This window comes from Tubulanus polymorphus, chromosome 4, assembly GCF_964204645.1.
Source record: "Tubulanus polymorphus chromosome 4, tnTubPoly1.2, whole genome shotgun sequence".
NCBI lineage: Eukaryota > Metazoa > Nemertea > Palaeonemertea > Tubulaniformes > Tubulanidae > Tubulanus > Tubulanus polymorphus.
Window position 1 is genome coordinate 11,343,075 of NC_134028.1, and position 17,000 is coordinate 11,360,074.

Consider the following 17,000-nt stretch of genomic DNA (forward strand, 5'->3'; position numbering starts at 1 on the left):
GCCATCGCGTTCGTCTTCGAGACGACGATAGCCTTCCAATTCTACCGCCATAGAGACTAATTCATTCAGGGTTGTACATCTACTTTGATATAAAGCCATTCGAAGTTCACGATCGTCTAGCGCATCGAGGAAATGTGTCTTAATTAAACGATCTAGCTGTTCGGGAGGCATATCAGGGTATGCGAGCAAAGCTTTGGTAGAGAGGTCTTGGGACAATTCTCTGAGCGACTCCCCTCGTTTACGTCTTCGATTTCGTAATTCGGCTAAATACAGCTCGGCCTGTTGTCCAGGACCGAACCGACTTTCTAACGCTTGGCAAAGTGTATCGAAATCGACTCTCTCGTCAGGTCGGAGAGTACAGGCTAGTTGGCGAGCTGACCCACGCAAGTGAGTGAATAAAAACTCGGCTTTCATATAACCCGTCCATCCATTTATGCGAGCTATGGAATTGAAGACGGTAATATAATCGAGCCATGACTCGTTCCCAGAATAATATTCTGGTTCGACTCTCCCGAACCCTCTCGGAGTTATAGGATTGGGTCTATACATCTCGAATTCTTGTTGGCGGGCGCGGCGAAAGATTCGAGGAGTATTCAAAAATGCGCCTTGGTCTTCGTGAACATCATCGGGTACACTTGAATCTTGCGGGACGTTTCGTGTCTTTCTCATCGTGGATCGTGGGTTTGAACGAGATATAGCTTCGTTCAAAGAGTGGAGTTCTCTCTCTATTAGGTCTCTTGAGGCATCGGGTTCAGCCCCCCTAAGTCTATTTTCCTTGGGTAAAGGCAAAACAATAGAGTCGCCGCAGGCAAGTAAGCGTTCGCTCGATGGGCGGTCACTAGAGATTTTATCAGAGGCATTTCGACCGTCGGGGTTTTTCGTGGACAGGTCAAATTCGAGCGGATTGCTTTGAGTTTTCATTTTTAGCTTTCAGTTCCTGAATCGTGGACATAGAAACGCATGTAATATTCTTGTTGAACAAAATGACTTGTTACTTCAATTATGCGTTCAGACATGGAGTATTCGAGCAAAAAAACGACGATCCCACCGCTGCCACCAATTTGTAGCGGCACGGGGTCGACAGTATATACGGCTTTTAATCTTGGTAGCGAGAGCAGGTAAGTCCAGAATAGGCCCGCTTCAGGTGGGTACGCCTAGGTCGATTTTGCCCCTGGAGAGGACAGAATAAGGGGTCAATGACCGCCCTAGGACAATCGTCGATAAATACTATGCGATTTGCTAACTCGTGAGATTCGATTCGGTTTCCCCGCCTAAACATAACTCTGACCAGTAGGGCCTACAGTCGGTCGAATTTCTCAAGAACCACAGCCGGAAGTCACCACTTTCGTTACGTCGGCCATTCGTAATCGAATCGACTCCGACCGTAAATTCGAGAGAAACTAAAAATAGGCGATCGGTTTCTTCGACTATAAAATTTAAGTGCAGTCTGAATTTTATTCCGGTTTCCATAAGCTCTACCGAATCCCACTGAATCTCGCGACAGTCATAGGCAAATAAGGCAATCGCATTACTAGAATAACATGCTCGAATATATATACTCCGAAAAATCGAACGCATAATCAAAAGAAGTAACAATTCATAGTTAAAAATGACATGTATGAATATTTATTGATTTATTCAGGTCGAGAATCGTGGCGAAATGAACAGGCTATTAGGATTTGACTAGGCCTCGGACCTCCGAGCGATTTCGGGTCTCGAGAGGCGGCAAGGGCGATTATCCGACTTCGAGAGAAACCCACGTTGTCAAGACAACGCAGATTACCCGAGTCATGATTCGAAAGAATTCGCTCGAAGCTCAGGCGATGAAAGTCTTCGAGCGAGAAAAGGTAGTGACTAATAATCGAGGCGAGTCCACTCGAAGTCGAATAAACGTAATTCATACGGGATAAACGGCTATGATGTTCTTCCATTGCAGTGATCCTTGGTCGGATTCTCCTTTGATTTCGGGTTCAGATGAAGTATTCGAGCGGGGCCGGAGCCCTGTCCTAGGGACGTGGTTTGAAATGACTTATCGCATCATTCCGGGGTCAATACAGACCTGAATAAGGCAATTAGACTGTGCGTCTGGCGATTTTTAAGAGATCGATTATTCAGCGAGCGATTACAACCTCTCTATCGTCTCAAACACGGAATGTCAGGAATGCGGTTCTGACCGCTCTTAAATAGGCCGCATTCTACGCTGATTGGCTAATAGCCAAATTACTGCGCGATAAAAAATGCCGGCGCACGCGGCTTTGGGTAGGCGTACATGACTGGAATTTTCGATGAAGTATCTCGATATCAATCCTTATTTGGATATTTGCTATTAAGAGAGCAGAAACCCTTCACGGAAAAGACTTGGCAATATCCCAGGTAAAAGGAACTATTCCGTAAAACGGCCGTCTACGATGAGGTGATACGGCACTTCCGGATTTCAGCGATTTTGAATAGTGCGGCTCTGAATTGGCGAGTTTTCCTCAAAAGACGGATATAATGCTATCGCGGACTGGTCATCAGGTCTGAAGATATTAACAAATTGCTTGTGTAAAACATATAAAACTGTTAAAGCCGTTCGTAGAACATATCTGACGATACAGAAAGATTTATTGTCGTATGAAAGATAAAACAAACAAGGCTTTCAATTTGTAATCAACACTCCCAAAGCATGTTTTTTTCGCAAATATTCCTTTTCTCTATTTGATCACGGCGAATCTTCGCTCATAGATCTTCGATCTTTTGGGTGATTTTCTTTGGCCACAGACCACGCCGAACACCGGTGCCCCCGCGAAACCTATGTTTTTTTACAATGTAGAATTCTATATGAGTTGGGAAGGGCACTCGCCTCTATTTATTTATTCATTCAAACTTAAGACTGGCTGTGCGCTTCATCAAGTTTCGACTTAGACATATTATTTAATCAATGGGTACCACGAAACACAAGTTGTTTAATTGACACTGGTTACCACAGAACACAAATTATTTAATTGTCACTGGAGTACCACAGAACACGTGTTATTTCGTATTCACTGGGTACCAGCACTCGTTGTTTGATTGTCACAAGGTACCCACGGAACACTTGTTTTCATTCTATGGTATATAATAAAACAATTTGTTTCGAACAAAATCTTTCTTATGAGTCGTTTGGATCGTTTAATCAATGTATAAATCACAAGGAATCGAACCCAACCATGTTCCAGCAGACTAATTTAAAAGCGACTTTTGATAGAAATGTAAAACCTCTAAGAAACCGTGACGATAATACAGCCCATTTAACCAAACAGGAGCACCTGAGAAAGATCTATTATAGACATCAGGCGCAAAAAACATGCTATTCTTTTTTATAAATGGGTACCGGAATAGAGAAGAAATAGAAATCAAATCTATAGCGCCGAAATCGATAGCAATAATTAGAATGTTCAATAGAGTTTCCATTAGAATTTGAGTGGGCACGAGAGTCACACTGGGTATCACGAACTGGGTACTAGCGGACACATGGCGTCTCCGTACACTGTTGGACTGATAACCGAATTTGGCCCAGAGTAGGTAGGGCCGGCAACCAGTCTAGTAGGTACCGCGGCCGAGACCGGGAATTCTGTATTTTCCTAACCAAGATGGCAGCGGCTATGAAAAGCGTGCCGATCTTCAATTTCCCAGGGAATGAATCGTCAATAATCGGAATCAGTCCGGCCAATGAAGCCAAAAATGCAATAATGATATCACAAAAAAACCAAGGCCTTACTTTGTATGATGTAGGTAGCCTAACTTTCATAACATGCTAGATAATATGTGATACCACAGGGGCTCGTATCAAAAGTTTGGGGGTGAACTGTAGTGTAGCTTAGATCATCCAGTTGATGAGTTACACAGTATCCCTGGAACCATATATATAATATGTAATAGATGAAATCTAAGTGACGGACGCTTCGTCACTGCAGCTTGATTTAATTTTTACGACTAAGATTAAGAAATCATAACGATTCGAAAACAACCTCGTTCACGGAGTGTAACAAAACCACTCAAAATAATGTCAGTGACTAAAGGAACACCGAGAAAATTAATTGTTGTCAATGAAACTGCCAAGAAACTCTTACTATAACTCTTAAAGTCTATCAATTTTATTTCAATATTGAAATTGTTCTGTAGATTTGGGCCCCGAGCATTAAATTATTGAAGAAATTAAATCAATTCTTATTGTTAAGCTTGGAAAAATGAAAACTAATGCCATATAGTTAAGTGGTGGGGGAAAGATAGATGAAACTTCAACTTTAAGGTTCGATTAATTTCTGGTTATTAAAAATTTTGGCTTATATTTTGATTAGGAAAATTATGACGAACCTGTTCATTTCATCTGTAGATCTAATGGAATTCAGTTTTCTATGAAAATAACTTGACCCATTTCTTAACTAAATATAAACTGGTCTTTGGCTACCCGGGGTAGGTCGGTTTACCACTGCTAAAAAGATTACTATTTCGATTTGTATCAGGAATTTTTCAATGGTTTATAAACCACTTTGCAAAACACGAAATGTAAAAACCGACATTATGGTGAAACTGAGACGGTTTGCGAGATTGAAGAATTTGACCTGGTGTTAATTTAGAGATTAGCTCCATTTGAAAAGTAAAGGAAGACAGGAAAAAAAGAAAGACACGTTGAAACGCATCGATCGCATAATTTTTTTCTGCCAGAAAAAAACTCGAATAAATCATCAGCAGTAAAATTCAAATGTCAATAAAAAAATTGATTTCTCGCGAAAAATATTCATTTGTCTCTAATTCTCGGGGGAATGTCGAGGGCCGGGAATCTACGGCTCAAAATTAATAGTGCAAGTGGCCAGCGGTAGCGAATTCCTTATTTGGTGAGAGAAGGGGCGGAGATTAATGTTTTTGCCGACCGCGATGTCGCTGCTCCTCGGAGCGAAACCGTGCCGATCCATCCTCGGGCCGCCGCGCTGCCGTGAAATTTTAAGCAAATCGTACAGCAACGCGACTCATCGCAGTTTAAGGGTCATTAAATTTGATAAATAATTACATATTTCAGCGCTGCGGCTGGGGTTGACTGTCGCACGCGCGCACGAGAGCATAATTCTCCGGGATTCGAGCCTGCGATGGCACATTATGAGAATGCCGGTATGCTAGCGTATCTATTTAACACCCGTATTGCTCGGGTGACTTTTACTACCAACGGGTGGCGCTGTGTGTAAATTTCACATAAATCAACGACTTTCGGCTATTAGCGGTACTTAAGACCACTTGAAAACATCATAGTCAATTACGGTAGGGCCTAGTAGTGAAAATAAAAAGTTACAGTTCGGTGTACAGCACCATAGCACCCATATAATACCACATACATTTTATTCAGACTAAGGACTTAGTTAACACTGATCTTCATTTCCATTAATTAATGATCTGTTGAAATAATTAGTAATTCAGTCTTTCGGTGGTTCGAGATAAAATGCCTGCAAAATAAGAACTAACGAACCAGGGCTGACTACAAATTGCCCAACAGCTAAATTTTCCGAAACGACACAATAATGTTTAGTATCAAATAACTCGTGGCGTGGACCTTGGTCTATCAACTGACCAATGCATGACCAGTACTGGCTATATAGTAAATTATCTGTTTTGCAAACAATTAAGTTATTTGGTGTCAAATAACTAGATATAATGTGGACATTAAACTAAAAATTGTTTAACTGACCAATGCTTGACCAGTACTGACCAGTTACCACTAACTAGAACCCACCATATGTAATTTATATGTTTAGTAAAGCAATAAAATCGTGTTTGGGCGTCGAGCTACTAGATACGGTGCGGGCTATGATCTAACAACTATTTAACTGACCAATATTTTACCAATACTGACCTTAAAGTAATTTGTTTATTCTAGAAGCAACACAGTCGTGTTTGGTGTCAAATAATTAGAAATGGTGTGGGCTTTCATCTAACAACTATTCAAGTGACCAAATCTTGACCAATACTGACCACATAGCTATATTTATCTGTTTCGGACACAACTTAGTCGTGTCTCGTATCAAATAATTTCATTCGGTCTGAAGGTAAATATAACAACTCTTTTACCTGTACAAGCTACACCAGTACTGTCTAATTACCGGTTAAATGTTTTTAGAAATAACACGGGGTATTGCCTGAATCCTTCGTCAGTACTACTCTTATTAAATGTGTTGTTTTAAAAGTCTTGTCCAATTTTTATTGTAGGAAGCGAGCTAACTTTGAAATTTCCCACTAAATGCCAAAGATTTTCACATCGGGTTTTGAACGAACAACGTTTCGATTTGTAATTGTAACGTGCGCATTTTAGCCTGTAACGTGCACATTTCACTAGTGTGAACGTTCGTATCGGTACCATTATGCGAAACTTGTCAAACTTTAGCGTTCAAGACGTTTAAACTGAACACTAAAGGAGATATTATATCATATATCATATCATATCTTATCATATATATGAATAATGAATAGATGGAAGATAATGTAGTAGTTTTGAATGTTTCGTAACTGCTGTCCACTGACTGCAGATCATCAAAGTTAATCGCCTCATATGAAATATATATTCGTTATAAGGGATGTAGTAGTTCAGTGAGAATTCAAACTTATGGGTAATTTTAAGTGATCACAACGCTGACCAATAGAGAAAGCTGTATCACAACAAATGTGCGACTTACGTATCTTATTGAAACATAGTAAAATACCGGAGAGTAAATGGGAGAACCCTGAATTCGAAACAATTCCACACTCGGATCGTTTACATTGAAAACACAATTTGCAATTTGTGGACATCCATTATTTCTGCACCAAAAGCATGAAGTATATTATCTTTGCTCGTAAAAATTTGTAATTTTGAGGAAGATTTTTGGCCTCGTTAACCTGTGAACACGTCCTTCATATATTTTCTAAGACCGATCTTGATATAATGCTGAGAGTTTAGAGAAAATTATGGTAGGATGTAAACTTAGGCCGCTTCGTATCCGTGGAAGGTTGCTAATTATTGATCTTATACACAATAATCATAAGTACGTAACACGAGACTCCATAGAATATCGTTTTTCAATCATACGTACACAAATTATTGCGATATAAAGATAAATAGTACTTTAATATACTTTTTACTTCTTATACTGAATAGTTCTTTAGTAGTATTAATAAAGAGTGGATCAGCAGGCTACCTGAGCCCATTCCACGATTTGAGGTCAGTTGCCAAAAGTTAGTAAGTTTACATACCAGTGGATAGTTAACATTTAAAATGACAATTAAAACTTCATTGCTAAAAATAACTTTGTATTCGTAGAATAGTCACACTCAAATGCGGAGAATTGATAATACCATAATACGATACGAAAATTCACTGTGTACAAATTCAAAAAGATGATCTCTAGTGAACGATCGAACATTGTGTCGTTATTTTCTAATGATAAAACTTGGTTCGAGATTTGAAATGTGTACATATTGGATCTTTTTCATATTAACAGTGTATTTGGTCATGTATCATATTGTATAAAGGTTAATTTAAACTAACTGGTTTTAGAATTGTATCCTTAAATCCTGTAATAGAGGATGCAATCTTTTTGCGGCAAACAGTACAAATAGCTAGAAAAAGCAACGATAGTGCATTGGTAAACTTAAAGCAAGCGTACGTTGGTTGTTTAGGTTTTTCGTTGGGAAAACTAATGTTTAATCATTATTGAAATATCAGAGGCGAGCTTTTCCAGGAATTTACAAAGTTGAGCTTTACACAAGGAATTTTTTTGTAGTCCAATATCCGTGATTACCTCTGGCTTGGAGAGATACAATCTAAAACCAATCGTCGAGTCAAATATTCTACCACAATTTTCTATGATTAGTAAAAAGATTAAGTAATAGACATAGGCATGCAAACAGTAATATCTGAAGTCCACTCCATTTCAAACTCATTCATCTTTACACAAACTCCAACTTGTTGAACAGTTCAAAATCGCGTGGCTTGAATTATTACGATAACTAAAATCAGGGACCACGATACTTGCTCATCTACACTGGCTTCCAATTTAACAAAGGATTGAATTTGAGTGTTTGATGTTGTAACAATAGGCCTACCATACTGAATTACGGATTCACTTTCTACTTTTTGATTGAACATTTATATCACATATTGGGTCATTTCATTTTTACCAGTTGGCCTATAGGCCTAATTGGAAGAACCTATCCGTATATCATGTTTAATTTTATATAATCTGACTTTTGAGATGTCATTCAATCAATGCATTCATATGCGGTCGTCGCTTTCAAAAGCCACCACGGACTGACTCCTTAGCGATACCTTGGCGGACGATCCCACACGTTTCGTGCTCCAGTCCTAGAATGCTCAATTATAAGGCGCTTTTACGAAATTGAATCTGATTCGGTTTAGCTAAATCCGATTCGATGTTGGAAAACGTAAGGATTAGTAAATCGAATCGTTTTTCGTAAATGAGTCGAATCAATTTATCAATCTAAAGGTCGCGATTCGAAAGAAAATGGGCGTCAATGGTGACCGAATTATTGATAGATGATGGTCTGCAATAGATGTCTTTAGCCTGCGGTCGAAGAGGACGCCATGTTGGATTTCACTGACTAAATCGCCACTAACTTGCTCGCCTCGCCGATCAAGTTAGTCGATTTAATAAATCAATTTACTAAACCGCGTCCATAAACGAGTTGATTTACCAAATCGGATTCACTAAACCGCGTGCCGTAAACGTGAAACTTAAATCGATTTACAAAGATTCAGTTTCGTAAAAGCGCCTATAGTCGTCATGAACACCCGATTTGAATTCAAATTCAAAAGACTCCTAAAAACGCACCTGTTTACTCGATTACTGTAAAGCGCCTTTGAGCATTTATATGCAAGAATCAGTGAAATTGGCGCTTTATCAGTTGTATTCATCATTCAAACCATTATTCTCCTTATCCTATGAATTTGGAGACCCATCCTTGCATGAGAATGAATATAATGTGATTTCAATTAAAGATGACACATGGCCTCATATCATTACGTTATGTTTTTTAACGGGTGGGCGAGATTATATTCTTATGTTTTTGTTTCTCTGAATGTCGCTATTTAAGAGTTCAATAATAATTTCAGTCAACCAAACAAAGGATTTTTCTGTATGTTTCGTGTCCTGTTTTTCCATAACCCCAGGACTGCATTTTAGGTATTTTTCATGGATGACCGAACGCTGCTGTCCCTTTCTAGTAATTTGATGATATCTGTCGAAATCTAAATTTTAAAAAGGAATCAGGCATATCTCCTTGTTTGACTAAGTAAGAACTCAACTTTAAGGGACACTCCCTTAAAGGCGCCGAAGTAAAATCATGTGTCGAGCGGAGATGATATTGTGTCAGAATTTCTTCAAAAGCGGAGAAAATTGAATATTTTGAAAATAATGATTTCACATGTATGTTTGAATCCGTTATAACTGGAGCAATTTTCATAAAAACATATCTATGGAATCAACGAAATGTAATTAAGAAGAATACTATGTTTAAGATGTCATCAAAGGCATTTGAAAAAAGTTTTCTTATTTCGTCAACTGTGAAACTAGTGTCAACCAGATGTGTTCCCATTAAACGAACCGACTGCGAGCCGAGTCGATGTGAGATGTGACCTACACTGAAAATCTCAAGCACTACCACTGGTTTTTAGGTGCTTCTGAATGTCGGCTGTTAAAAACCTAAACAATTGCCATTTGGAAAGGGCCTAGTTAGAGAAAATGCTAGATGTGTATATTGTGTGATATTTCATGTGCGTTTGGAATTTAACCTTGTTTATAACGAAACACACATGTTCTTTTCTATTTTAGAAGAGCGCATGATAGTGCAATAAAGAACTGACAATGAAAAAGGGGTAACAGGTGACTGATATCACACCGAATTTCAATTCCTATGAACACTTTTCATATAGTGAATTCTGTACAAGAGTTTAAAAAACTTGAAATATTAACGAAACAGTTTTTTGACGGACAAATCGTTACCATCGAATTTTCAAAACTTTTTTAATGCCTTGGTGACCACTGGTCTAGTACGCGGTTTTCTGAATCAAAAGTGGCCAAGTTTAAAGAACGACAAATGATTACAAATATTAGGAGCCTAATGCGTTTAATGATTTAATTAATTGGCATCGCGCTGATTGGTTGAAAGACGGTTGTTAGTCATCTTGCCTGTGATTTAATAGTTTTTTTAAGCATCGATTAACCATAGATTTAATCTTATCATAACTTATTTGCAGGTGCTTCTCGCAAACATTTTCTATTCGTTTTCAAACGCAGTACTGTTCAGATGATTCGCGTCAAGCTTTGAGTCAAGTAGTAAAAAAGTTTATGTATTAGCATTACTATGCAGTCAAAATTACGCACTGCGGCAAGTGAGGTGCTGTGATCCAGATGTGTAACCTATTTAGGAGTAATATATTTCCATCATGTCAACGCCATTCAGAAACAGTAGCAAAACATACTGCTGGTCTCTAGAAATAACAATTCGACGACAACCACTTTCGAATTCGACGATATTCGAGAAGTTTCACTTGGGCAGTGGTGGTCAGTGGTGGTCAGTGATGGTCAATTTATGAATTCTAATGGGGAATGCTTTCTAGTTTCACACCAAATGCGGTACCGGTATATCTTTCTTACATTCGAGAAGTTTCAATTGGTCAGTGGTGGTCAGTGAGGGTCAATTCATGAATTTTCAATGGCGAATCCTTTCTAGTTTGACACCATAACGCGGTATATCGTTCTCATATTCGAGAAGTTTGAATTGGTCAGTGGTGGTCAGTGATGGTCAATTTATCAATTCTCAATATCTATGGCGAATCCTTTCTAGTTTGACACCATAACGCGGTATATCGAACTCATATTCGAGAAGTTTGAATTGGTCAGTGGTGGTCAGTGATGTTCAATTTATGAATTTGCAATGATGATACTTCGGTAGTTTGAAAACAAACATGACTTGATAAATTTCCGAAATTCGCAGTCAGGTGTTCAGACTCGGGAATGTCTCAATTGGTCAGTTTCTGACCATCATTGTGTCACCATGTGGTCTATAGCTCAAATGAAACACGTGGGACCGACGAAAGGGCCCAAAAGCGTAAGTCATTTCCTGAGTGATGTGATCCAAAAATGCCCTAACTGGAAAAGGCAGTCTTTCAATTGGACGAAACCAAATCGGACAGAACAATTAAAATTTTGGAAGGCCACAGGCAGTGGTCTTTCTACGAAGCCCACGCGGTAGGCCTATACTTTGAGCGTATTATTATGAAATCTTTTTTTAAACCACCATGTACCACATTAAGTAATAAGCATCGTTGTAAGCACTTGAAACACCCATTAACCACTTGAAACTGTCAGATCAAACATCATACCACATCCCCGCAAAGAGGGGTAGTTCAGCAAACCGGAGCTTTCATTTGCCTATCTAGACTACCCCGCCAGTACGGGTAGCCGAGCAAACCGGAAAACTCATAATGAGTGAACCGGGCGCCGGCGCGCGGTTTGTTTCATGAATTTGCTCCCGTTGCTAAGGGGATTTCAGCTATTTTCGAACTCGTTCGATCAACGCGGTTCATTGTTAAACTATTCATCGACCCAATCTTGTTCGAAATTTCATGAAATAAATACATTCTGAATTAACCCGATTCATAAATTGCCGGATTTTAGTAAATGGGCTGCCGGATTTTAGCGTGACGTAATTCTATTTCCGATTTCCCCATGAACTTCAAACCGGACGTCAAGTGACGTCATTTTTTTCTGACTTTGTCAGCTAGTCAGAATCAGTTAAGAGGACACTTTCTAGAATCCACATATACGCGTTTATCAAAGGGACGTCCTCCGGGCGCCTTTGGCGCCCGTCGTCCGTCTATTTAAAGAAAAAGAGTGGAAACTCCTATACAGACACTTCAATTTAAAACTGCTATAACTCTTGAAATATCCAAAGGATCGATGAAATCTGTTTTAAACAGTTCAAAACATCATATATTTTCTAAATATGTCTACTTGTGGAGGCCAGTTGATAACGTTTCACCACTCAAAATCGCGATTAAATGGCCCGGAGACCCCCAAAATATCCTGTACTGCAATTGCTATGGCAGCAAAAGTATAGTACCAGGGATACTGGATGATCTAAGCTACAGTTCACCCCCAAACTTTTGATACGAGCCCCTGTGATACTTACTGATGATAGATGAAATCTTAAGTAACAGACCACGCACTCGCCGATGCGATCTTAAAGTCTATATATTTTCTACGTTCAGGCTATTTTTATGACGCCGTAGACGGCCATATACATCCTACCACTAGACAACCGAGCTCGCTGAAAACCACTCGAATGTTTTAACTACATATAGCCTCACCTTTCCCTAATCCTATCCCTAGGTAAAACGGACCCTTACTCTAACCAGAGCTGCCAACCCATATGGTTTTTACAGAATTTAATAAGGCCTATTGTGTACGGTGTTATGGTCGCTCTCTATTTAGTAAGGTCTTGAATAGAATTCTGAAAGTCTTTAAAATAATTGACTCAATAGTCAATAGTGGGCCTACAATTAGCAGTGGAACCCTATCAGCTATTCATCTTAATACTGTAGTCTCACACACAGACACACTTCCCTGTTGTAGTAGCAGTGATCAATAGAGAACATCTATGGCTATTAATACATGCGCTGTATTGTAACACTACTGAGACGCACCGGGAGAGCTCTGGCGCGCGCGTCTTATGATTTAATTCAAGGACAAAAAAAACTTTAAATTAAGAGTATAAAAAGACTTATATGTATCATAAACTGTAATAAGGGGCTATGAATTAATAAAGCAATTAGATTTAGAATAAAAACCGCTATTTATTGAAGAGTTGTAGTGATACATAGATGGACTATTTAATTAAAAAAATACATCACAACATGTATATCTCCACATTGCTATTGAATATCAAGATAGAATATGTAAAACTGAAATAATATACATGATTCATTTTACATATTCATTTACAGATAGATTTACATCGAAACTTTCGATGTAAAATATATAAATCCTAGCATTAATTCTTACAATATCTTAATCTTGTGGTCGACTCACTTGGCTAGAAATTCCATTTTTGGACAGGAACTGGAAGCTTTTTTCGTGTCGCGTTATTCTTGGAAGAATACTGACAACCTCAAGAAAATACTGACAAACTCAAAAAACTGTACTGACAACATCTTTCTGAGATTTGCAGCTCTGCCTAACCCTCTTGATCCTCTTCTCACCTGCTTCCTACTGGTTTGCTATTTTCCATTGCAATTTGTGATGGGTATTCTTTGAAAAGGGATGACTTATACCTAAGATGGGTATTTTTGATCAGCCAATTATGACGAATTGGCGGCCATCTTTGTGCCATCAGTTTTCGTTCGTAGGTGGGAACAAGTTTTTCCACATTATATTGATACCTAAGCATATTTTGTTACAACAATCGATTGGAAGGTTGTAGCTTATAACGTGTACTATGATTTTGGTGAGTTTCAAGGTGGTCATTGGTTTTTGTATATGGCCACCAGGGGGTGTTGTATAATACAATAACTTAGTATTTCTAGATATTTATACCTATGAATATTTTGTCACCACAATAAATTGCAAAGTTGTAGCTCATGACATCATCTATGATTGTGGTGAATTTTAAGGACATTAGTTATTCTATACGGTCACCAGGGGGCGTTGAAAAGTAGAAAAACTTAGTTTATCCCTATTATATCGGTACCTAGGCATATTTTGCTACCATGATCAATTGCAAAGTTGTGGTTCATGACATGTTCTATGATTGTCGTGAGTTTCAAGGTCATTGGGTTTTGCATGTGGTCACCAGGGGCGCTGAATAGTAGAATCAGTTAATATTTCCATATTAAATTGGTACCTAGGCATATTTTGTTACCATGATCAATTGCTGTTGTAGCTCATGACATGTTCTATGATTGTGGTGAGTTTCAAGGTCATTGGTTTTTGTATATGGGTGCCAGGGGGTGTTGAATATTGAAATTGTAGATTGTTGAGCATTTGAAACAACTTCCCAAATGGGCATGGTGTCCTCTAGTTCAATTTCGTCGTTTCATTAGTTTGTGTTGTTGTCCTGGCCTCAGTCCACAGGTGCCAGCACCATCCACATGTTTTCGTTACATGTTGGCCGCCGTAGAGTTGACGGAAATTTCAGTGAGATAAGGCGTGATGCTGTTGAATCCACTATCAGTGCTGAGTGACAAGTGGGTTCGAGTCCTGCTGGCTTCGTACAGTGTATGGGCAACACTTCAAAGCCGTGAGGTTAAATGAACAAAACCAAACAACGTAAAGCCAAACAAACAATCATAGCCAGCCTCAGTGACACTAACGCAGGCATCGCTCTCTGTGCGACGTTTTGCATGCGTGCGTTTGACCGGTTGATCTACGTATACATCAGAGTCGGTTCCAAATTTTAGAAAAAACTAAATCTGTGCGTGTGCGAGTGAGTTGGTGTGCATGCGTACGTGCGTGGACAGACAAGTTGTGTTCTAAATCTAGTTCTATTTTATTAGCTCGTCACCAATTCGTCATCAAGCTGATGTAGATGATTAATTCTTTATCTGAGCATGTGTTGCTAAAATTACCTAGAATCATAGGATGATGTGTCCAAATATAGGCCTATGATAAACTGCACATCATCAAAATTTTTCAAATAAAAAGCAGTCAGGTACTCACAAAACTTATTTGCTGATCGTCGATTCAATTCTGTCAATTCTGCTGAATTCATCTCGATCAGCGCCGATATAATTTTGCCAAGGCGGATGCCCAAAAAATGGAATGTTACATAAAAAACTCAGTAAAATATTGCCGCTATGGTTCCTGTCATATTTTGAATTTGTTCCCAATTTGAAATTAGCACATTTCTCACGTGATTAAATAACAGCCCATAGAAGTAAAATCCAAACCAGTTTACCAGCCCCTGTGTTAAATTGGCCTAAACCTGCGTAAGGTCATACCAAAAAACCTGTTCCTTGGGTGGGACGATCATCAAATGGGTAGGTAGGTATGGATATTTTTTTCTTTTTATAGAACATAGATGATGACGACGACGACGACGACGACGATGATCTTCCATAGATATTCATTTAGCCACACCATCTAGGCCTACCTCATAATCTTTATTTATTATTATCATTTAGCTGACTGATCAACAATTACGGCAAAGTTGGTCAATACGTCAAGGTGTATGTATTACCTGTCCTTCTATCTACTGTGTAAAAACTCAGAAATATTACTGCATACAAAACAATAGGGTAAGTTTTTACTAGGCCTACAAACAAATGAAATGTTTTAAGTGGGAATTTTCTTTCAAAGTGGTGAAAAATGCAGTCAACCCATTTCATAATGGGTTGACTAAAATGAAATCAGAATGCACTGTTTTATGTAAATGGCTAGGATTTCGTCGTGAAAAATGACCCTCAAATGTGGTGATCATACCCTCAAAAGCTCCTCAAATACCCCTTAAATTTCATATCGATGGTCCTGTAGGAACCATGTTGCTTATGGGAGAATCTGTGCATATGTTTTAAGCCCAGTCGGGTGAAAGCCCCAGTGGGCTATTACGTTCACATCCATTTGTCCTGGTATTTAGGGACATTTTGAAACTGCTTGTGTTAGGTTCATTTGACATTTGTCTGTACATATTCTTTCCAAGCCCAAAGACTGGCCAGATCTCTCAATGTAGCCCACTTTACTTAATTTACTTGATTTTAGTGCCTAGTTAATTGCTAGTTAATTTGTTGCTTTAGTCTCTGCATTCATTGCTATTTCAGACTATAAGAATATTTACATGTGATGACAAACATTTAGATAAGAGCCTAAAGATTCATACAGCAGTCCATATACATAATCTGGTAACGTCGGTGTATTCTGAACCATGGGTTGTTTTTCATGATGGGCAAATTAGTTCTCTTGCGGATGCTACGGGTATCAAAGAAATTCGGGATCAATCGGATGGAGGGAATATCGTCTTTGCTGAATCTGTTGATTGTAATGGAAAAATTTATATTTTTGTTGTTCGATGTTCAAAATTGGTGAGTTGAATTTATATTTCTTACTATAGGCCTAAATATTCATTTTCTGAACCAAATTCATCATAACGCAATTAATTATGCAATTATGTATTTTCTCTGTTATCAAGTGATTTGTTTTTGGTGCAGTGAACAGATGATCTAGTTGCTCTGAGAGTTAAGCTAGCTGTTAATCTCAATCACTGCTTACTGAATAGAGTGTATTACAGAAGTTTCCCCTTGCAAACACTATCAAATACATGATTATACAAAATATTGTTTACTCAATTGGACTGAATTCAATCCACTATTCTTTGTGGACATGTTTTTCAGAGACATTTGGATATTAGTTTAACTATAGAAGGTCGAGGTAAAAGAAAGTTAGTCACCTGTGTATTGACACCTCCAGAAAGTTCCATGAAAAGCGACCAGCTTACAGCATGTTGTTTACAAGCGCAAACAACTGGCTATGACTTATTGACTCTTTGTAAGTAAAGGTCAAGCCACCAATAAAATGCCAAGTGATGTGAAAATCTTGAGCCCTCCTAAATGCAGAACAGCCCCATACATTATGAGCTTAAAACTGCAAGTGTTCTTATCCATTTTTTTCAGGGTCTAGTGGTCATCTACAGTCAACCAGTCTTTGTGGTGAGGTCTTAAAAACAGTTCTACGCCATAAGATTCCTAACATCACCTTAAATACAACCGTAGCAGTAATCGACTCAAATCATATAGCATTAATGCCAATACAACAGGATGGCTGTTCAGGTAAATATAACTTAGGATAGCAAAGCAATGATGATGGAGGTTGAAGTATTCCCAAGTAACATTTCATCATCATATATGGGGATCTACCATAATGGTATATCGGGCCATCCCAAAATAATAGTCTGTTTGCCGTAACACCAACTCAAGATTTCAGGATGAGTCGGTAGCTTGGTAGAAA

General features: G+C 38.6%; 1 protein-coding gene across 3 annotated transcripts in view; it reads left to right on the forward strand.

The window, feature by feature from the left end:
• Positions 1–3,614: 3,614 nt before the first annotated feature.
• LOC141904606 (nucleolar protein 11-like) overlaps positions 3,615–17,000 on the forward strand; it is a 40,846-nt gene continuing 27,460 nt past the window's right edge. For 2 of the 3 annotated variants that reach the window (XM_074793217.1, XM_074793219.1), the window contains exons 1-5: positions 3,615–3,749; positions 15,185–15,298; positions 15,818–16,078; positions 16,388–16,541; positions 16,667–16,822. In XM_074793217.1, coding sequence (XP_074649318.1) covers positions 3,624–3,749; positions 15,185–15,298; positions 15,818–16,078; positions 16,388–16,541; positions 16,667–16,822 — 811 coding nt within the window. In that variant the 5' untranslated portion in view covers positions 3,615–3,623. Of the gene's footprint in view, positions 3,750–10,563; positions 10,638–15,184; positions 15,299–15,817; positions 16,079–16,387; positions 16,542–16,666; positions 16,823–17,000 lie in introns of those variants that run through there. The other variant, XM_074793220.1, reaches the window with a different exon arrangement.